A 21,907-nucleotide genomic window follows, 5' to 3' on the forward strand; every position below is an offset into this window, starting at 1 on the left:
GCCCATGCGCCACAACTACTGAGCCCGCGTGCCACAACTACTGAAGCCCGCGTGCCTAGAGCCCGTGCTCTGCAACAAGAGAAGCTACCACAATGAGAAGCCCATGCACCCCAACAAAGAGTAGCCCCTGCTCGCCACAACTAGAGAAAGCCCACGCTCAGCAACGAAGACCCAACGCAGCCAAAAATAAATAAATAGAAATAAATAAATAAATATTTTAATAATAATAAAAATAAAATGCCATTTTATAAACGCTAGGCTAAGAGAAGTATTGTACAAGGTGCTATGACAACCCTAGTCTAGATGAGGGGTGTCTAGAGGCATCGGGAAAAATGACCTTGAACTTGAACTTTGAGAATACAGTAGGTGCAATTGCTCTAAGTCCTGTGTCCACAGACACTGTAGATGCTCAGTAGATGTTTGGGTGAATGTTCAATCTTCAGTGCAGCTCCCTAGTCTTCCCCCAGCACCCCAGGCATTTATTGATGCTTGCAGTATGCAGAGAGGGTCCTGGAGCAACCGCTTCAGGAAACATAAAGGAAGTAGGTGACAGTTTGCATTGCTTGGTAGCAGCTACTTCTTTCACCTCTAGAGGAACTTCCTTCTGTGTGCCCAGAGAAATGTCTAGCTAACCCTGAACTTGACATAGCCTCTATAACTGTTTGCCCTTTCATAATCCACCAACATCATGGCTTGATAAGCATTTGAGGAGTGGAAGAGCTGAACTAGCATGTGGAGGGAAGGATGATTCTAGAAATAACGGGATCAAAGGTGGCATGTCTGTTTCTCAAAGCCACTGATCCAAAATAACTGAACCGAAGAACTGTCTGAGCACCTGCTATATGCCCTGCAGCAGTGGACACTGGGTGACGCAAAGATGAGTAAGACACTCCCCGCCCTTCGGGCAAGGATAAGGAAAGCAAGAGGAAAATAAAACTCGAGGCAGAGCATGCTAAGTGTTGTGAGAGAGGCCAGCTCTCTAGAATTCTCCAGTTCTGTTCATAGGGCCCCCTGGTCTAGGCACACATCACCAGACATTTATGTCTCACTTCTCTCTTACCCTTGTCCAAGTCCTGGCCAGCACCCCACTCCCACCCCAAGGTTTCTTGCCTATAGTTTCTCTACTCCACAGCCCACTGCTCCTCTCAGCTGCTTTAGCCTCCTGCCCCCATCTCTCCTCCAGCCCACCCTGCCAGTCACCAGCTTCTTCGGGCCATCCCCTGAAGACCCAGTGATCCTCCTGTTTCCCGCTCACATTTGTCCACCTGGCCCTACATTCCCCATCTATCTCCCACTGAAGTTCTCTCTGTGTAAGAGACTGGTCAAAATGGGCACCTGCCAACTATTCCCCGAAGCCTGCACAAATGCCCTCTGTTGACATACTTCTCTTTAAAGAGATCTCACCTTGACATTTTCTAGGTGAAAGCCCTGTGCTAGATGCAGAGCTGGGTGCTGAGATGAGCAGCCCAGACCTCTGCCTTGGGCAACTTGCATTCAAAGCAGTGCATTCAAAGTAAAAGCTACAGAGACCTGCAATGCCCCAACCGTCTACCTCCTCCCATTAATCCTCTGACCTCACCACCAGCAATCTACCCCTTGCTGTCTCTGCTCCAACTACGCTGGCCTCCTTGCTCACCTGAAAACACCCAGTAAAACTCTTTGCACTGTAGGTCCCTCTACCTGGATCATCCATTCTGCATACAGGTATTTACATGGCTCACTCCCTCACCTCCTTCAGGTCTTTACTCAAATGTTATCTTCTCAATTCAGCCTTTCTTGGCCACCCTAAGACTGCAGTATGCAATCCCACACACACACTCTGTATCTCCCTCCCCCAATATATTTTTCTCCAGAGTATTCATCACCGTCTGATACACTGTTTTACCCTCTGTCTTGTTTACTGTCTATCTCCTTTCAGTAGCTCCATGAAGGTAGCAACATGGTCCCTTTTGTTTTGTTCACTGATTTTCCCTAGCACCTAGAACAGAGCCTGGCACTCAGCGGGTGATCATAGTATCTGTTGAATGAATGAATTCCCAGCCATGATGCTTCCTCTTCCATGAAGCCTTCCCCAGATCACTTCAAGAAGAAGGAAGGAAGCCTCGCTCCCCTGAACCACCACAGGCAGGTAGGAGAAGCCAGCCTGAAGACCACATGACCTGTGTGGACGTCCTCGGATGTTCCTGAAGATCATAAGCTTAATCACAATTAGAAGTTCTTTGACTTTTCATTTGCTCTGTATTATCTGGCTATCCCCTGTAATGGCAGCCCTGTGATGGCAGGGACCCCATCGTCAAGTTCACCAGCACATCCCCGATGCCTAGCACAGCACTTGGCACAGATGAGGTGCTTAATAGAGTGTTATCAAATGAATGGATGAGAGAATGACCACCACACCTCCCCACAGGCTCTCTCTAGGGCCTGCCATCAGCTGTTTTCTCCCTTTCTGCCTCATCCACATTACCTGGAAATCATCCCACTTTCTTTGTCAGAGCGATTTAGCTCCCAGGCAGCTAGGAGCTAAATCCTCAATCCTCTCCCAACCAGGACGTGTGCCCAGGGCCAGTGCGCCTTTGATGACCAGGCCTCTTCCAAAATCCTTTCCATGCCTCCCCACTGCCCAAGTTCAACCTCATACCATAGTATTAATCAGGGTCCCAAATATGATCTCAGTCACAGGGAAAAGAATGCTAGGAGGCAGAAACCCTGGGTCGGAATCTCAGCTCAGCCATGAACTTGTCTCGTGGCTTTGCGTAGGTCACTTAACCACTCTGAATCCTAGTTTTGTTTTGTGTTTTGTTTTCTGTGAAATGACTGCAATAACAATGGCTCTGTACTTCATAGGCTTCCAAGGACTTCATAGGCTGTACCAAGGACCTGGTAAGGTAGAGACCGGACAAGCTTTGTAAACCACAAAGTGCCTTGCAGGCAGAAATTCTCTTTTTGGCTTCCTGTGCCATTGCTCCTGCCATACTCTTAGCTCCAGCTGAACAAACCTGGTCCCTGGTCCCTGAACAGACTCTGCACATCACTCTGTGCTCTTACTCACAAGGCTTCTCCCCTGAGGAATGCCACCCCCTCTCCTTACCCACTTGCCATCCTCCTTCTGAAATACCCATCTTTTAAGACTCAACCTCCTCCACAATTATTCCAAAAGCATGTAATCCCACCCTTGCTTAGGTCCCCCTAGAGCATTGAGTTCACCTCTCTCAGCCCTTTCTTTTTATTTTACCCCCCAAAAAGGTGAGATCCTCACCCAGGCTGCTTCAGTGGAAGACAGGGTCTGAGGAACCTGCTGAGTCTCGTGGTTCTAGCCTAGAATCTGTGTATTCATCTCCCGCACTGGTATCTATGAAAATCTGTTTGAGGAAAAGCCTTGAAGACTAAGAGCCTGAACTACGCTGACGTTCTCTCCTTTCTCCTTCTTGGATTGTGTTAGAGCCCAGCTGAGAGAGAAGACAGAGGACCTGGATCAGGTCTTCTTCCTCTGAAAGCCACTTTGTAGGCTGTGCTCCTTTGTAAGGCCACCAAGGCCTACGCAACAGTCCTGAGGAGTCAAGGAGACCTGTAGGAGGTTGTGGGCGCTCCCTGTGTGTCCTTAGGCAGCAACATTGAACCTACTGGAATTCATTAAAAGAGAGGTTACATGGGCTAAAAATGGAAACGGTTCAAAAAGCCCCTCAAAACATTCACAGGCATGCGTCCTTGATGTCTTGCTAATGAGAAGTGCCAGAAAGAAACAAGAAAACAGCCAGTGAGGGCCAGTCAGAGGCAGGGAGAGCCCAGTGCTGCCCCAACCATGAGGACCCCCAAGAAGCTTGTTAAAATGCAGGTTCCTGGGACTTCCCTTGCAGTCCAGTGGTTAAGACTCTGTGCTTCCACTGCAGGGGGTGCGGGTTTGTTCCCTCGTCCGGGAACTAAGATCCCGCATGCCAAAAAACAAAACAAAAAAACCCCGCAGGCTTCTGGGCCCTGTCCCCAAGGTTTTCTCTGTGGTACAGCTTTGGCACATGTGTTTTATTTTCATTTTATTTATGTATCTTGATATATAACATGCACATGCTAGAAAATTAAAAGGGTACAAAATGTTAGTAATTGTTGAAGCTAGGTAATGGAAACGTAGGGGTTTGTTATACTATTCTATTTTTGTATACGCTGAAATTTTCCATGATAAAAAGTTTTTTTAAGGGGTACAGTGAAGGGACTTCCCTGGTGGCGTGGTGGTTAAGACTCCGTGCTCTCAATCGTGGGGGCCTGGGTTCGATCCCTGTTAAGGGTACTATATCCCACATGCATGCCGCAACTAAGAGTTCAAATACCACAACTAAGGAGCCTGCCCGCTGCAACTAAGACCCAGTGCAACCAAATAAATAATTAAAAAAAAAAAAGGGATACAGTGAAGTTCAAAATTAAAAAACTAAAGCAAGTCTGTCTCTCTTTGCCTCCCTGGTCCCACAGTCACCCTGTTCCCCAATGCTTAACCTTCCAGAGATGAGACAGTCTATACCAATGGCCTCAACGTGGCTGCACGTGGGAAGCTTCAAAAGATACTAATGCTTGGGTTCTTCTCCCCCATCCCCCCACTCCTAGAGGTTCTCATTTACAGGACTGCAGCCTGGCCATTGGCCATTGGGATTTGTTCTTAAGCTTTCCAGATCACTCTAAAGTACAGCCAATGTCGAGACCCACCCGTCCCCCCGTTTACAAACATATGTGCAAAAGTACACATTCACACAACCGGTTGCAGCACACTCTGTGAATTATTCTGTACTTTGATATTTTGTGTAACACATTGTTGTATTTGTTCTCTGTTGTGACAAATCGCAACAAACTTAGTGGCTTAAACAGCACAAATGTGTTATTTTGTAGACTAGAAGTCTGATAGGGATCTCACTGGGCCAAGTTCAAGGTTCATTCCTTCCTAGAGGCTCTAGCAGAAAATCTGTTTCCTTTCCTTTTCCAGCTTCTAGGAGCTGCCCACTTTCCTTGATTCATGGCTCCTTCCTCCATCTTCAAGTTCAACAACATCAGGCTGAGTCCTCCTCCTGCTTCCATCTCTCTAATTTTCTCTTCTGCCAGCCTCTTCCACCTTTAAGGACATTGTGTCCTTGTGATTACATTGGGCCCACTCAGATAATACAGGATAATCTCTCTATTTTAAAGCCAGCTGATTAGTGACCTTAATTCCATCTGCTACCTTAATTCCCCTTTGGCATGTGCAGTGGATTGAACGTGACACCACAAAATTCATATTTTGAAATCTTAACCCCCAGTGTGATGGTATTAAGAGGGGCCTTTGGGACTTCCCTGAGCGGTCCAGTGGTTAAGACTCCGCACTTCCACCGCAGCAGGTGAGGGTTCCATCCCTGGTCAGGGAACTAAGATCCTGCATGTTGCGTGGCACGGCCAAAAAAATTTTTTTTAATTAAGAGGGGCCTTTGGGAGGAAATTCAGTCATGAGGGTAGAGCCCTCATAAATGAATGGTATTCATGCCCTTTAACCGGGACCCCAGAGAGCTCTCTTGCCCTTTTACTGCCATGTGAGGACACAACGAAAAGATGGTCATTTATGAACCAGCAAGCAGGCTCTCACCAGACACCAAATCTGCCAGTAACTTGATCTTGGACTTCCCATCCTCCAGAACTGTAAGAAATAAATTTCTGTTGTTTAAGCATCCAGTTTATGGTACTTTGTTATAGCAGCCCAAATTAAGACAGCATGTATCCTAACGAATTCACAGGTCCCAGGTATTGGGATGTGGACATTTTTGTGGCGGGGGGGGGGGGGGTCATTGTTCTGCTGCCACATCACAGAAATTTGTCCAAACAAGAGGAAAGTACATTTAGTGTATTTTTAAAAAGATGATCTTATGTGCAGCCCAGTTTGGGAACCAATGCTGAGGCCCTGATCAGAAAGAATCTGCAAGGCAGACTAAGGAGCTCTGACCCAGTTTTACTATTTAAATAGTCTCCTTAAATAAAAAACAAGCAAACAAAAATATTATTTATTTGAGAGCTGTAACCTAGTCATGTACATCCAGGCCTTCCTTCTCCCCACAGCCACAGGGAGGAAACATCTTGTATACTCCAAATATAGCCCATGGAAGATGTTTAGCAACTATCCCTGGAAGGAAGGAAGGAAGGAAGGGAGGGAGGAAGGAAAAAAAGGAGAGGGGCGGGAGCTCTCCTTACCCATCCTCCTGACACTGGGTCTGGTTTCCCATTTGCCTCTCTGAGTAAGCCTGTTTTTTCTTCCTCTCCAGCCTCTCTTGCTACTTCCAGACCCCTCTACACACGGGTTCTGTGATATTCAGTAATACCCTGGCTGTCCTCATTTTGTCATTTCTGAGTACCAGGCACTGTGCTGGGCACAGGGCTGTGCCTCGCTGATGGCAGGTAACCACATTCTGGCCTATGTTCTGGGTACAGGCATGGCTGGGAGGCTGCATAAGAGTGTGCTGAGAACACAAGCGTTGGAGCCAAGTTCATATCCTAACTCTGTCACTTAGGGAAGTCCCTTAACCTCTTCGTTTATCAGTTTCACCATCTCTAAGATGGGAATAGCAATATCTACCAAATAGGATATGGTGAAGCTTAAATAGCCTAATGTGTACAAAGCACTTACAACCTTGCCTACCACATAATCAGTATTTGCTGCTGTTACTATTACTGTATTTCCTGATACCAGATCAAGCACCTTCTGGATGGAAGGAACGCCATCTATCCATCTTTGCTTCCCAGTGGCAAGCACTGAGTATTGGGTGCAGAAACTATGCAAAAGAGGGCTTTTGAATCAAAGGGTATAGGAATTCCCTGGCGGTCCAGTGGTTAGGACTGTGATGAAGGATCAAGGTGTACATGGTTTCCATGTTGGTACCCTGGGTGCAGCTGGCCTCTGGGATGCTTGGAAGAATTTGAAGGTGAGAATGGAGAGTCAGTAATCAGACCACAGATACCGGTAAAGAAAACGCACAAGACTGCTTTCACGTATCCAGAACTTTTGGAGAAACTCTGACACATACCTGGTCGAACCCCCAGGAACTCACAATAAAATACTGTATTACATTTCTGACGTGTTGAGGAGAGCTTAGCATAGTGAACTTGGAATTGCAGGGAAAAGATGGAGTGCGGTCAACACAGTCTTAATAGTGTTAGATGTGGGCAAAGAGGACTCCTCCGGAGGGACCTGTCCTGGCCCTCCTCCTGCCATGCCCCTCCCCACGAGGCTCAGTTGCAGGACCAGGGAAATGTGACCACCCAGAGCTTTTGTCCCCATCTCATCCACTAGACCCTGGACTCCCTGTCCAAACAGACACAAGCCTGCTTCAAGGGCTTGTACCAGCCTCTCGCCAGGTCCATTCTCCCAAAAGTGGGGCTGCCATGGTGCACACCCTAAAGCCCGAGTGGTTGGTGGCCAAGGGGCGGGTGGTGTCCTGCAGGGATATGATGGCATGTGAGGTGTGGGCTGGGGTATCTCTTGCAATGTGGGAAAGAATCAGGTGGGAAAAGGGGGATGGCCTCAATCATGGGATGGTTGGCTTTGACAACACTTTGTGGCACAGACCTCAGTCTGAAAATTCTAAATTTGAACTTGGCCTTCCAGGAAGTTATATGAAGGTAGGAGGACAGAACATATTTGAGCTCAGCTTAATTTATAAGAAATATTAAGACATGGCATGGCATGTGGGCCTTCATTTGTATTCTTGCCTCTGGCTTTGCAAATGAAAGGAATTTATTCTTTTCATTTTTTTTTTGGCTGGGCCACACAGCTTGTGGGATCTTAGTTCCCCGACCAGGGACTGAACCCATGCCCTCGGCAGTGAAAGTGCAGAGTCGTAACCACTGGACTGCCAAGGAATTCCCTAAAGGAATGTATTTTTGTACTAGATAGGCGTAAACTTAAAGATCTGGGCCAGCCATTTATTGGTTATGTGCCTTTTGGGCAATTTACTTGGACTCTAATAATACTGATGTAAGGCTCTCTCAGTTGCAAGTAAGAGTATCCCAACTCGAACGGACAATCATAAACAGGAATTTATTGGCTCTTATAACTGACAGTCCAGTGGTGGCAACCTCAGGTGTGTCTGGATCCAGCTGTCTAAACAAGCAGCATCCTCAGCACAACACCTCTCTACATCTTTGGCTGCTTTCCTGTGTTGGCTTCATTCTTGGACAGGACTACACATAGTTTCTTTACATTCAACTTACTAAGCAATCCCAGCAGAAAATTAAACATATTTTCACTTTTCTAAAGTTCTGGCAAAGTCCAGGAATATGCTGATTGGTTATATGCCCACCTGGAGGGTCTGGGTCTATCCCCTATAAATTGTACAGATTAAGATTTGGGGAAGTGGGACTTCCATCAAATAAAAACTAAGATGTGGTTGGTTACTGGGTTTTGCTGAGGCAAAAACAATAGTGAGTTGGTAGGGATTGAAGGCTTCGCAATCAATGTTAGCCACTATTAATGTGACCAAGAAAATGCAAATGGACTCAAACTGGGTATGTATACTGAATAGAAAGCAAATGGAAACCACACTCATTTTCCAATTGCCCTGAACCCTGGGATCAGAGTTGGAAGCTTGAAGAAATGAAGACTTGGACATACAGTTACAATCTCAAGAAGACATTCCCAGGTTTGTGTATATGAATCATGCTTTCAATTGCTGTGGTTGATTCTGCAGTGCCAACCTGTTCTATCAGTGGGCCTCAGCCTCAAGAGCTGTGCGCTCAAAACAAGCCAGGATCACCTGGAAGACTCATATTTCTGGAATTTTTTAGAGGAGAACATGAATCCCAAGTTATTGTTTCTAGATATGTGGCCAATTTGGGGCAATGTTGGGTCTCTGATATAACCTATAATCATTTTTTAAGAATATTTATTTGGTTGTACCAGGTCTTAGTTGCAGCAGGCAGGCTCCTTAGCTGTGGCATATGAACTCTTAGTTGCGGCATGCATGTGGGATCTAGCTCCCTGACCAGGGATCGAACCCGGGCCCCCTGCATTGGGAGCACAGAGTCTTAACCACTGGGCCACCAGGGAAGTCTCAACTTATCATCATTGATAACTCATCACCAGAGTATGTGCTTCCTACTTACCTCCTATAATCTCTAATTGCAGAACATCTTTTGTTTTTTGGCTGCACAGTGCAGCTTGTGGGATCTTAGTTCTCCGACCCGGGATCGAACCCGTGCCCCTTGCAGTGGAAGCACGGAGTCCTAACCACTGAACAGGCAGGGAATCCCCCAGAACATCTTTTAAATAAGAGTATTCTCATTACCTTAATTGAAATTGATGAAGACTATCAACAGGCGTTTAGATGTGCACTTCTGTGGTTTAAATATTTTTTTCTATTTTTGATGACTGATAAAAATAATCTATAAACCACCATTTAAAAATATTTTCCCAAATTTTTATTTTGAAAAATTTCAAACCCACAGACATTGAAATAGTAATATTAAAGTATTAACACTGCCTTCACACACAAGGATTTTTAACCAAAATAACATGGTGGCCTCTAGGCTACATGAATATCCAGGTAACTTCTCCATGCTTACAAGAGAAGCAGCCTCATCTTTAGTGAGAGGAGCTTTCTGTCCTCAGGAAGTCTCTGTAATGACTTTTTTGTAGTGCTTTCATTCATCTTATTAGAAATTCAAAGCCCTGCAAAGCACAAAGGACAGGATTTATTCCCATTTTACAGATGAGGAAACAAACTCAGAGAGGTCAAGTGATCTGTCTGTTCATGGTCTCAAGTCAGTAAGTGCCCCAGCTGAAATTGGAACTGAAGACTTCTGACTTCCGTAACTCAACATTCTGTGGTCACTTCCTCTCCTGGATATATGAGAGTAAAGCCAGAGCCAAGCAGATATGCAAAGTGTTTTAGTATCATTCTTCAAACAATCAGAAAGCAAGTATTCACCAGGACCCAGGTGCATAGTATTATCCATCACAAGTCTATTCTTAGGAACATAAAACCACAATACACAGAGGGTACTGAAATTTCTGTCAACTGCCCTGGTTTGAGTTCAACATTTATTGAGTGCTTACTCTATCCCAGGTACCGTGTGTGGGATACAGAGCAAATCAGACAGACAAGGCTTCTTGTCATATTCCAGTGGGTTAATGAACAATCCAGAAGCTGCCAATGAGACTGCTGGTCTGCATCCTGCCCACAGTAGCATTCTGTTTGGTCCCTACAGTGCCTAAGTTTTTCTGTTTATAATGAATTGTCAACTTCTAGCTTCTCTGAAACAGGCAACTTCTGCGGGAATCCTGAATATTAAGTTGCAGCCACGCCTGCCCCTTACCCAGGACACATGCCCCCTAGAGATCACTTCAGTTCCCACCATTTCCTACTGTCTTACACCCAGACGACTGTGGCCCAAATCACCCACTTATATTACCCACTTGACATCCATAAGCATTTAAACTGAAAACACCTGAAGCCAACAAATATCCAAACAAGATAATTTCAGATAGCATTAAGTAATGCAAAATAAAATAAAATAAGCTAATGTGATGGATGTGATATGATTGGTGGAAAGGGCTACTTCAGATTGGGTGGTCAGGGAGGGTTTCTCTCAAGTATAATTGAAACTGAGAACTGAATTATGACAGGCATGACAAGACTGCCAACAGAAGTAAAAAAATGCTTCTAAGCAGAGGGAAAAAGCATAGGCACAAGTCCCCCTTGAGGCTGGAAATAACTTGGCTTGGTGAAGGAACAGCAAGGCTGGGGTGGCTGGGAAAGTGGTAACAAGGTCACGGAGGAAGGAAGAAGCCAGATTACATAGGACCTTGTAGGCCATGGTGAGAGTTTTGGATTTTATTCCAGCTGTGATGGGGAGTCTTTTCAGGGTTTTAACTTGGGAACAATGTGATCTGGTTTACATTTTTAAAAGATCACCCTGCTACGTAGAAAAGTGACTTAATGAGGCAAAAGAGGAAGTAGGGAGGCCAATGAGGAAGCTATGTTATAGAAGTCCAGTAGGCGACAGTGGCTAGGACCAGGATGGTAACAGAAAAGATGGAGAGAGGTAGCAGATCCAGGATATAAACTGGAATGTAACCAAAAGAATTTTCTGGTGGAGTGGACGGCAGTAGTGCAGTAGGGCGGAGAGAGTATGAAGAGGGAGTAACTAAGGGTAACTCCAAGGTTGTGACTTGTTCAAATATCTCTATGAGTTGGGGTGACTAGCAGAGGTCCCAGTTTTAGGGAGAGGGAGGAAGAATTTGTTCTGGATGAGTAAATTTTCCCTAGGCTCAAGTCTTCCTAAGATTCCTCATTTCCATCTCACATCCAAGCAGTCCTCAAAGTCCCAAAATTTGAACTTCGAAATACCTAATCTATCAAATCTACCCTTCAACTTCAACTCCATATTCGTTGCCTCTGTCCTGATTCAATCCTCTCTCTCGCTTTGACTTTTACAACAGCCTTCTCCAGCTATGAATAAACTAACAAAAGCACTTCACAGACATGTGAACCTCTCTCTCACCAGCCACCTTTGATGGCAGAAACCATGTCTTATTCATACTTATCTCCAGGGTCCAGTGCTGCGTGCTAGGCACAGAGTAGGCACTCAAATGTTTGGTGAACTGAAAAGAAGTTCTCCTCAAACAGGATATAACCTCCTGGAAGAGAAGAGCCCTATCTCGGGATTCTGTGATTCTCCAACACAACTTAAAGCAGAACCAGATATGAAATGTATGATCAAGTCCCAGAAACTTGGCCTTCCCAAGGGATATGTTTCTTTCTAATTGAGTTTCAAACTGCCCTGTTTTCACCCAGTAGTTAATAACTGATATGGGACAACAGGTAACATATGTTATGACTCTTTTCTACTTTTCTTCCAAATCTAGGGACTTCATACTCTCACAACATCTTTGTAACGAGGTCAAGAGATAATTATTCTCCATTTCACAAATAAGAAAACTGAGGCACAGAATGAAATCCCTTAATCACTTTTTGATGAAGTTAGGCGCTTTGCTGGGTTAAGATCAGCCTTTCCCTGAGCCATACCACAGTTATGGAATTGGAAGATATCCCAATCTCCCTTCCCTGCAAGACTGCTGGTTAGTACTCAGGTGTTCCCTAGGTTTTGCCTCCACAATTACAAGCTTGTCTTTTTTTTTTTTTTCTTAGTTCCCCGACCAGGGATCAAACCCAGGCCCCCTGCATTGGGAGCACAGAGTCTTAACCACTGGACCATCAGGGAAGTCCCACAATTACACGCTTCTTTGGATAGCAGGGTGTGTTGCCACAAGGTCAAAGACCATGTTCTCTCTTTCTCTTCTAATTACCACTCTCCTCAGTGCCTGGTGAAGACAGATTCCACCCCTTGGGCCCAGGAAAAAGAGAAGCACCTTGGTCGTTGGCCTGGGAGGTCAAGTAAGGCCAGGAGTCACACCAGCAAGAAGAGAGAGAGATCTAAGTAGGCAAGAATAGTTTCAATGGGAAAAAGGAGAGAGGAGTCACCATTAAGAAAATCAGCACACCCCTTTCAAAAGGCTTCCAGCTGGGGAGTACCTGGGAAAAGCCGCGGCAGCGAAGGCAGAAGGCCAGATCCTTCCTGCTGTGCCCTCCCAGAGTCATTTCCTCAAGGCACCCAGGCTCTTCAGGGCCTCCTGGGCCTGCGTCAGCTGCTGCTGTAGCCTCTGGCGGGTGCTCTCATTGGAGGCCCGCTTGAGGAGGCCCTGCATTTCTTCCACCACTGCCCGGTAGCCAGGGGTGTTGTGGAAGAGCCGCACTGCGCGGTCCCCACAGGAGGCCAGAAGCCGGCCAGTGACGTCAAAGGACAAGTCACTGATACACTCCCCATGGACCCGCTCGAAGCACTCCTCCTTCTCACCCCGCCGGGTGTTATAGAGATGAATACTGGTGCCACTGGCCAAAGCCAAAACCTGGGCGTCAGGCGAGAGTGCCAGGCGGCATGGCATGGTGCTTGCTTCTTCAAAACGGCCTGTCCTCAGCAAGTAGGGGTCCTGCTGCTTCTTGTATTCCACATCTGTGTCCCACAGTTTCCACGTACCATCCTTGGAGACAGAGGCCATCCTGCAGCAGGGAAAGTCACGGCTCTAGCCCCAACATACCCTGGAGGGAAGGGCACTGGGACAGCCCTAGGGACGCCAGCTAGGAAGCCAATTCCACTGCTACGTCTACTTCCTGCTGAGGGCCAGGCACCGCGCCCCTCCCCGCCCCACTTCAGAGCCACTGCAGAGAACGGCAGAAGGATCCTGGATGCCAAGAGGGGCTGCAAGTCATGGGTAAGAAATCAGAGAGGAGTCACTCACCTCCGGGAGTCATTGGAGAAAGCGGAGAAGTGGACGGCTGCAGAGTGGCCCTTCAGTTCAAAGGCTCGCACAACCTCTTGGAAGTCCCCTTTTTTCCCAAAGCAGACTTCCCAAACTTTTACATCTGGGGTGAAGCCACATGAGGCCACAAACCTGCCATACAACCCAGGTTGCGTTAAAACAATTTTAAGGGCATCTTTTTCTGCAAATCCGCCAAAACTTTTTCCTGAGAAAGTTAATCTTGTACCTAAAACACTACCTTTGAAAACTGCTTTTATACATGATCTCAGTCCATCCTCACAGCCAGGCTGTAAGATAATAGTACCCCCACCCCAACCTCTTGAAAACTATGGATGAAGAAATAGAGACTAAGGACTTGAATCGAGGTATCCTGATTCCACACTGCCTGCCCCTTCTGCTCTCTGAAGCTGGCTCTCTGCTCTGTCCCCGGCCCCCCAGCCCCAACCTCTGCCCATGCCCGAGGCCAAAGTCCCTCCTTCCTCACCTGCTACAAGGGGATATAGTAGCAAAGGTATTGTGCATCTGGTTGGTGTTGATGGTAGACAGCACCTGACCTTTCAGATTCCAGATAAGGATAGTTGTGTCACTGGAAGCAGTCATGATGAACTTCCCTGAAGGGCGAGAGGAGTGCCATGAGCTGAGGTCCATGACCTGATCGACTGACTTATGAAGGCGTCTGCTGCCCAGTGTAATGTATCCAAGCTTCCCTCCCAAGCCAAGGGTCACCACAGATAAGGATTTGGCTGAAGACTGTGGCTATTACCTGCCTCCCCCAGGGGACTTGCTGTGGCTCCCAGGACTCCAGGGGAGCCCAGAGCCAGGGCCCTTTTTGTCACACTGGGGCTAAGCATAATTCTCAGGCTGCATTCGCTCACTCAGTAAGTAAAACTGGGTCCATTCCCTCTTGCCTTGGGCAAGCTCCATCCTCTGAATGCCTCACCTGTGTCAGCAATGCCAATGTTGATGACGGCTGCCTTGTGCTTTTTAGGAAAGTCCTCTGGGGTGGCCGTGAAAATATAGCCCCCATCCTCTCGCTTGGTCATCTTGAAGACACGGAGGGTATCTCCGTTAGCCAGCCAGACGATGAATGCTCTAGAGACAGGGAGCAGACAAGTCTCTCACTCCTTTGGGCACGGAGACCTGTGTGTGCCAGGTCCTATGCTAGGCAGGCTCTGAGGAAAATCAAGATCTCCCTTCAGGACTTATAGTCCAGCCTCACAACTTAAACCCTTAATTCAAAATCTCTTAAAACTCCTTACAAGGTAAGTCTCTCATAGCTCTGGCTCCTTTAGCTTCTCTCTAGGGTTTAGAAAACCATTAGATCTTCCAAGACTACTCTGGAAGTCAGGCTTTGGTACTTCCCAAGGAGGAACAGATCTTCCCCTCTCTGCTTCCTTGCTATGTAGCTCCATAGCCCTCCAAGGAGCCTCAGGCAGTGTTGAAGCTGTCTGGATGTTCCCTTTCTGCCACCTCAAGGGAGACCCTGGGTCCCCCCTCACTACCCCAAACAAGGTATGGGAAGGACATAAGCCTGGGTCAGGGCTTCTGCAGGCAAACCTGGGGCTCCATCCTGTCCCACCTGCAGTCAGGGCTGAAGCGCACCAGGACGGCATGGTCCAGCTCCACATTTGCTCTCATGCTGCGGTGCTCCCGCTGCAGGAAGTCCTTGGTGCTCCAGATGCGGATGGTACGGTCATCTGCACAGGTGGCCAGGTACTTGCCATTGCTGCTGAAGTCCATGCAAGATATGTTCCCACTGTGGCTCTAGGGGAAGAGTTGCAGCAAGTATGAACAGGAACCCCTTGGGCAAATGGGGAAACCCATGCAGCCATGATTCTAAGCCCTGTTGCTTAGATTACCAGCAAGCTGCTGATGGGATGTGATGAGAAGGGATAGGATGGGGCATCCTCACTGATTTTGGTCAGAGGCAGAGGGATCTGTAACATGCACAGAATACTACAACGGAAAAGTCTACGGGGGTGTGAGTCTTTGTATACATGTCCTGTGCATGGGCACCACATACCTTCAATGTTGCAGCCAGGAGGCGGTGGGTGAAGTTGTGTTGCTGAGGCTTTTCCTTGTGAATCCGCTGATGTTGTTTCTGCTTCTTGGATCTCAAGGACTTGTCAGGTGGAAATCCATTTGCTTTTTGGCCTATAAGGAAGGCCCATGTCATTCGTCCATTCACACTCAATAAGCACTTACTGACCACCTATGATTGGCACTGAATGGAGGCACAAGAGATGACCAGATATGGCCCCTGTCCTCAAGAAGAGAGTGATATGGGAAAAAACAGAGGCTTTGGAATCAGACCTGGGTTTGGACTGCATCTCTACCACTGAGTGATCTTGAGGAGGCTGCTTGCTGTTAGTGTATATAACATAACCATATAGCACCTCGTTGCACATCAGAAGAGGCGCCCTCTCTGGGCAGGCACAGCTCAGCAAGTACACAGAATGGCCAGTGGAATGCAGATTCTTGGCCAGACATCTCTAAGTGGGGGATAATGTGCACACCGGAATCTAGTGACCCTGATCTCAGGTAACTGCCCTGGGCCTTGGTTTTCTAAAAGAGAAGTTGAGAATTGGGTAAGATAATATATACAAAATGACAAGCACAATACCCAACACAAGCATTAAATGGCTCAAAGGAATCCCAGAGAGAACCCAGAGGTGAGAGGTAGTTGACGTGAGTTGAGTACATCCCATGTGCTGGAAATGGTGCCAGTCATTTTTGCATCAAATAGCTAATTTACTTGAAAATCAGGCCAGGAGCAAAGCTGGCATGTGTTAGATCGCTACAGATGCTCCTCAATTCCTACAGGAAGAAAGTTCCTGAGGCCACATACAAAGACAAATCTGCCTGCCCTCCGCTTGCCTCTCCAGCCTTGTCTAACAAGCCCTCCCCTCTCCCCTCACACTACAGTCAAACCAAATGCTGTTCCAGGACTCCTTGGCTTCACGCATGTTGCCATTGCCAGGAATATTCGCCCTCTCTTGGCCTCCTGGCAAGCTCTTACACGTCTACCCTTCAAGACCCCATGTCAAGCGTCCCCTACTTGACACCCCCCCCCCGCCCACGGTCAAAAGCAGGGCTGACCACTCCCACCCTTGGGTTTCCTGTGTCTAGTACTGACCTTCCTATGAAACTTACTACACTATATTTTTCACTTACATTTTCACCTGTTCTTTTTTACCCGACATTGGACTCCCTAAAGGAAAAGACCCCAAAGCCTACAGGAGGTAGCAGGTACTCAATAAATGCTGCATGTCGGGGAACCAGAGCGTTCACAAATGAATGTCCGTCCCCTCCTCCCCCTTTTCAGAAAATAACGATCAAGGAGCGCGCTGGAGAGTTTCCTAGCGCCCCCGCAGCAGCCCCGGGGAGAAGCTCAGGCTCCGAGGGAAGGCGGCTTAGCCTCGGCCACGGAGAGCTCGGCAGCGCGGGGCCTAGGTTCTAACAGGTCGTCCCGAAGTGAAACTGATGTCCCAAGAGAAGAAACTGAGGCCGGAGGGAGGGGGGGATCTCTGGCACCCCCGCAGGCCAAAACGGCCGGTCGGACCCCGGGGAGGCCGGGAGCGACAGGTCCAGCGGGTCGCCCCCACGCGCTCCCGCCCCACTAACCTGCGGACCGGCCGCACGTCTCCTGCTCCGCGCGCAGCCACCCCCGCGCAACCGCCGCCGTCGCCACCAGGGCCAGCAGCCCGAGCAACAGCGACAGCCCCATCAGCTCCGGCATCTCCAGCAGCTCCATGTCGGCAGTTACTGCCACCTCAGTCTCTGGCCTCGCGAGGTCCTGCACGTCTCCGTGGGGCGGTGCACGCACGCGGGGCGGGGCCTGGCCGTTAGTGCGTCCCGAGGGGCGCGGCCTAGTCGTTGGCCCGTCTCCGGGGGCGGGGCCTGTTGTTGGAGCGTCCCGAGGGGCGGGGCCTGACCGTCGGGCGTCCGGAAGGACGCGGCCTGGCTATTTAAGGGGGTCTGGCCATTGCGGCTGTGTGGCCTCACAGGATAGGGGGCAGGTAATGCAGTCTCTGCTCAGGCCTCCCCTTGAAGAATTTACTGATAATCGTTATTAAAGGCGTTATTCCAGTCGTCATCACATTGGATCCTTTCAAGGAGACATGGGACCAATTATTACTTCCATTCAACCGGTGGGAAAGTCTTCTTAGTATCAGGGGAAATTCAGATGGGCTTTTACTATTAATGGAGAAGGGAAAGGGTATTTCTGGAATTAGGAGGTGGGACAGCCTCATCCTCCTGAGCAGGAGGATGCTGTGTGGAGGCAGGGCATGAGCAAAATAAAAAGTAGCAGGTAAGGGAATTCCCTGGCAGTCCAGTGGTTAGGACTCCACGCTTCCATTGCAGGGGACACAGGTTCGATCCCTGGTCGGAGAGCTAAGAGTCTGCAAACCTCGCGGCATGGGCCAAAAAAAAAAAAAAAAAAAAAAGCATTAGGTAAGATTGGAAAGGTCTGGAGGGCCTTGAGTGCCAGCTCAATCCAGCAAACAGAGAGTAGATTCTGGTAGTTATTTCAGGGTGAGATAGCTCAAAATGGGGATCTTGGAGATTCTTCGGATGGACTAGTGTGTGCCAAGACCAAAGACAAAAGGAAAACCAAGAGGTGGTTGCAAGGGTCCAAGAGGGAGGTGATAAGATCCTGGACTCGGGGGTGGCCTGGGGAGAGAAAGGAAGTCGAAAAGGTGATTTTAAACAAGACACTTTTAATTTTGAAATAATTATAGATTCACAGGTAGTTGGGAAAAAAAATGAAGAGGAAGGTTCCATGTATCCTTTACCCAGGTTCCCCCAATGGTAACATCTTGCATAACTATAGTGCAATATAAAAACCAGGAAATTGGGGGCTTCCCTGGTGGCGCAGTGGTTGAGATTCCGCCTGCCAATGCAGGACACACGGGTTCGAGCCCTGGTCTGGGAAGATCCCACATGCCACGGAGCAGCTGGCCCCGTGAGCCACAATTACTGAGCCTGTGCGTCTGGAGCCTGTGCTCCACAACAAGAGAGGCCGCGATAGTGAGAGGCCCGATAGTGAGAGGCCCGCGCACCGCGATGAGGAGTGGCCCCCACTTGCCACAACTAGAGAAAGCCCTAGCACAGAAACGAAGACCCAACACAGCCATAAATAAATAAATAAATAAATAAAAATAAATAAAAAGAGCTGGTGACACGCACGTGCGCCGAGACAGCGCGAATTGGAGAAAAAAAAAAAAAACCCTCAATAGGTTACCAGAGTAATTCAAGGTAAACTACAAATAAAGGATAATTGAGACAGCACCCAATTAAAAAAAAACAAAACAAAACAGGAAATTGGCATTAATACAATCTACAGAGTTTATTCACCAAAAAAAAAGAGATATTCTGAAAGACTAGTGATAGAATTTGGAGCAGACTAGCTGGAGAGGGAATATTCCCAGAACAAGCATGCTCCGTGGGCCTCCCAGGCCCACAACCCAGAGCGAGTCGAAATGCCAGGGTCAGGGATGCCAGATTCAAACGTTTCCATGGCCACCAGGGAGCCCTTCCTGGCAGTGCAGGTCCTCTGGCCTTTAGAATGATCCTATGAGGACAGAGGCTGCTGCAGAGACTAGATGACAGGCAGATTCACCTACAACCTCGGGTGAGGAGACAGATCCAGTCAGAGAGCAAGTGAAGTGGCCTCATTTCCTTCCCTTTTGTCCTTGGTGAGGGGAGAAGGGGAGACTGGCATTGACTCAGCTGTGGGCAGTGGGATGGAGAGGGCTAGGAGGGGGTGTCCAGAGCATTCTGGGGCTTTTCCTCCTTAATTTGCTATTTAGAACCGAAGGCCCAGCCATGAACCACTTTCTCCTAGAGACAAAGTGGTACGTTTCAGAATTTCATTCACCAAGCATTTTGCAGGTGACATTTATTGATCCAGGAGCTTTGCATTCCATTTAATCTTCTCACATTCCCACCCCACAGATTAGGGGACTGATGCTCTAGGAGATGCTCATTAAGTGATTTTCCAGAGGTGACACAGATAAAGAGTGAACCTGGGAACACGTGCAGGTCTGTGACTCCAGTCTATCGATGTGGGGGACAAGCAAGAGTAGGGCTACGGCTCAGCTGAGACTACCAGGTTCTTTTACATTGTAAGTTCAGTTGATCTTTATAGTGGTCTTTAAGACAAGTGAGGCTATGAAATAACTTTAACCAAAACAAACAAAAAAACCACACAACTAGGCTCAGGTCAAGTAACTTACCCCAAGTCAACAAGGAAGCCAGGGATAGAACCAGAGTCAAACTGGGGTCTGCTACACTCCAAGATCCTTATCCTTCCCACCTTGCCACTGGGCTGTGGTAAGGGCCTTGCTCTTACCCTCAAGTTCCTACAGCCCAGCTGGAATCCAAGGCTAACACTCAGAAGGACGTTAGTAATGACAGAAGAGGGGAAAACTGGGCAGGTCAGGGAGGGAGATCTGCCGATGGATTTTGAGGGGCAGTGAGATTTCAGCTGTACCTTCAGGGATGGGTATTTAGACAGGGGAGACAGAGGGTAAAAGGGAATTCTAGGAGGGAAAGGAAAGCATGAGCAAAGGTGTGGCTGGAGGGATAGCAAGGCTCAGTCACAAAGCACCTTGACCATCTGCTAGAGACCTGGCCTCATCAGAGGCAAGCAAGAGCCAGAGAAGCAATGGAAGCACAACTTCAATTTGCAATTGAAGATTCACCTTGCATTGATTGGAGCCTCTCTACCTCTGGCCTCTGTGTTAGGTAAAACGATACATTTCCTCATTGTTTAAGCAGTGGTTCTCAAAGTGTGGGCCCTGGACCAGCATCATTCTTAGACTTCATCCCATATCTGCTGAGTCAGACATTCTGGAGGTGGAGGCCTGGCAATCTGTATTTTAACAAGCTTGCTAAGTGATTCTGATGTACGCTAAAGTGTAAGAACCAATGCTTTAAACTAACTTGAGCCCCAGATGTAGGTTATTTGCAGCTCAAAGCCTCCATTACAGTGGTTCTTAACCTTGAACGCATATTGGAATCACCTTTAAAAATGCTTACGTCTAATTCCCACAGACAGGGATTCTGATTTAATTGGCCTAGACTAGACCTGCTCAAGAAGATTTTTAAAAGGCCCAACTTATTCAAATGTACTTTTAAGTTTGAGGTGTAGCTGTAAGGGATACGAGAGGCTAATGTAAGAGTCTACATAAAAGTGATATTCTGGGCTTCCCTGCTGGCATGGTGGTTAAGAATCCACCTGCCAATGTAGGGGACACAGGTTCGAGCCCTCGTCTGGGAAGATCCCACATGCCGCAGAGCAACTAAGCCCATGTGCTACAACTACTGAGCCCACATGCCGCAACTACTGAAGCCCGTGCACCTAGAGCCTGTGCTCCGCAACAAGAGAAGCCACCAGAATGAGAATCCTGCACACCACAACGAAGAGTAGCCCTTGCTCACCGCAACTAGAGAAAGCCCGCGCGCAGCAATGAAGACCCAATGCAACCAAAAAAACAAACAAAAAAACAAACAGAAAAGCAGAACAAAAAAAAGTGATATTCTGTCAGACCAGGGCGGTGGCCATGTGTATGGATGCTTATGAGGTCAACTTGAGACGAGAGGGAAGGGAGCAGGGCACAACCATTAAAAGGATGACATAGCCATTGAGGATACAACAAAAACTGCTTAGAACCAACTAGACCCAAGATAGTGGAAGATTTAACTTCCAGTAGACCTTGAGCCTCACTATATGCTCATTGTAACACGTTAGCATATACTAAATGACACACTCCCAGGCACCGTGACAGTTCCAAGGCCAACCATAAAAGGCCAAACAGTGGGCAGTGGTCCAATTCCTGGAAATCTCTGCCCCTTTCCCAAAATAGTTGGAACAAACCTCCCACTCGTTAGCCTATAAAGTTACCCAGCCCATAAAAACTAACCACCCCTTATTTCGGGGTGCTCTCATTTTCTGAGACGACCCCATGCCCTGGGGCTGCTCTTGCCTTCTGAGACGGACCACATTCTGCCTATGGAATGTGCACCTCTCTCAATAAACCTGTTTTCACTTTACTATGGCTCGCTCTTGAATTCTTTCCTGTGCGAAGCCAAGGACCCTCACTTGGTGACCCATCCCAGGGACTCACCTGTGACCTGGGACATGACCATTCTCTCCTGCAACAAACTGGCCAGGCCTTGGTAACACACCACAGGGCAGTGGGGTATAGGGAAGAGCCAAAGATGACTGTTTCCTGTTGGCACAAGTGCCTGGATGGGGGTACCCTTCCTGGGCAGGTTCAGGTTGGAGGGGGAAGAATGTGAGCTATAGTCTTGGAAATGATGAGTTCTATTTTGGCTCCTTCAGGGTTAAGGGAGCTGTGGAAAATTCAGAGGGGGAGGTCAGGGTGGCAGTCAGATACGTGGTTGTGTCCCTCTGGGGAGAGGGCAGCGCAGATACAGAATAGGGAGGCCTCAGCAGAGAGGCTGAAGGGGATTGCAGTGTCCAGGGCTTGCCATAGAGTGAGAAGGGCAGTGGGCCGAAGAAGAGGCTCCCACAGCAGGGACTGGGGAGGCACTGCCAGGGAGGAGGAGAGCCTGGCGAGAATT

General features: G+C 48.0%; 1 protein-coding gene across 2 annotated transcripts; it reads right to left on the minus strand.

Moving 5' to 3' along the window:
• Positions 1 to 9,399: 9,399 nt before the first annotated feature.
• TBL2 (transducin beta like 2) lies at positions 9,400 to 17,142 on the minus strand. Of its 2 annotated transcripts, XR_014296029.1 has the most exons (8): positions 16,940 to 17,142; positions 15,339 to 15,469; positions 14,895 to 15,079; positions 14,256 to 14,407; positions 13,800 to 13,926; positions 13,295 to 13,447; positions 12,531 to 13,055; positions 9,400 to 9,664 (listed from the first exon to the last, which is right to left on the minus strand). XR_014296029.1 is itself a non-coding variant. In XM_082644039.1 (7 exons), the coding sequence occupies exons 1-7, from the start codon at positions 17,067 to 17,069 to the stop codon at positions 12,593 to 12,595; spliced, it is 1,341 nt and encodes a 446-aa protein (XP_082500165.1). In that variant the 5' UTR covers positions 17,070 to 17,142; the 3' UTR covers positions 9,400 to 12,592. The 2 variants fall into 2 exon arrangements, 1 of the variants encoding a protein (XP_082500165.1); XM_082644039.1 differs by having other exon boundaries at positions 9,400 to 13,055.
• Positions 17,143 to 21,907: the final 4,765 nt, after the last annotated feature.

This window comes from Mesoplodon mirus (genome assembly GCF_964341445.2).
Source record: "Mesoplodon mirus genome assembly, chromosome: 15".
NCBI classification, from domain to species: Eukaryota; Metazoa; Chordata; class Mammalia; order Artiodactyla; family Ziphiidae; genus Mesoplodon; species Mesoplodon mirus.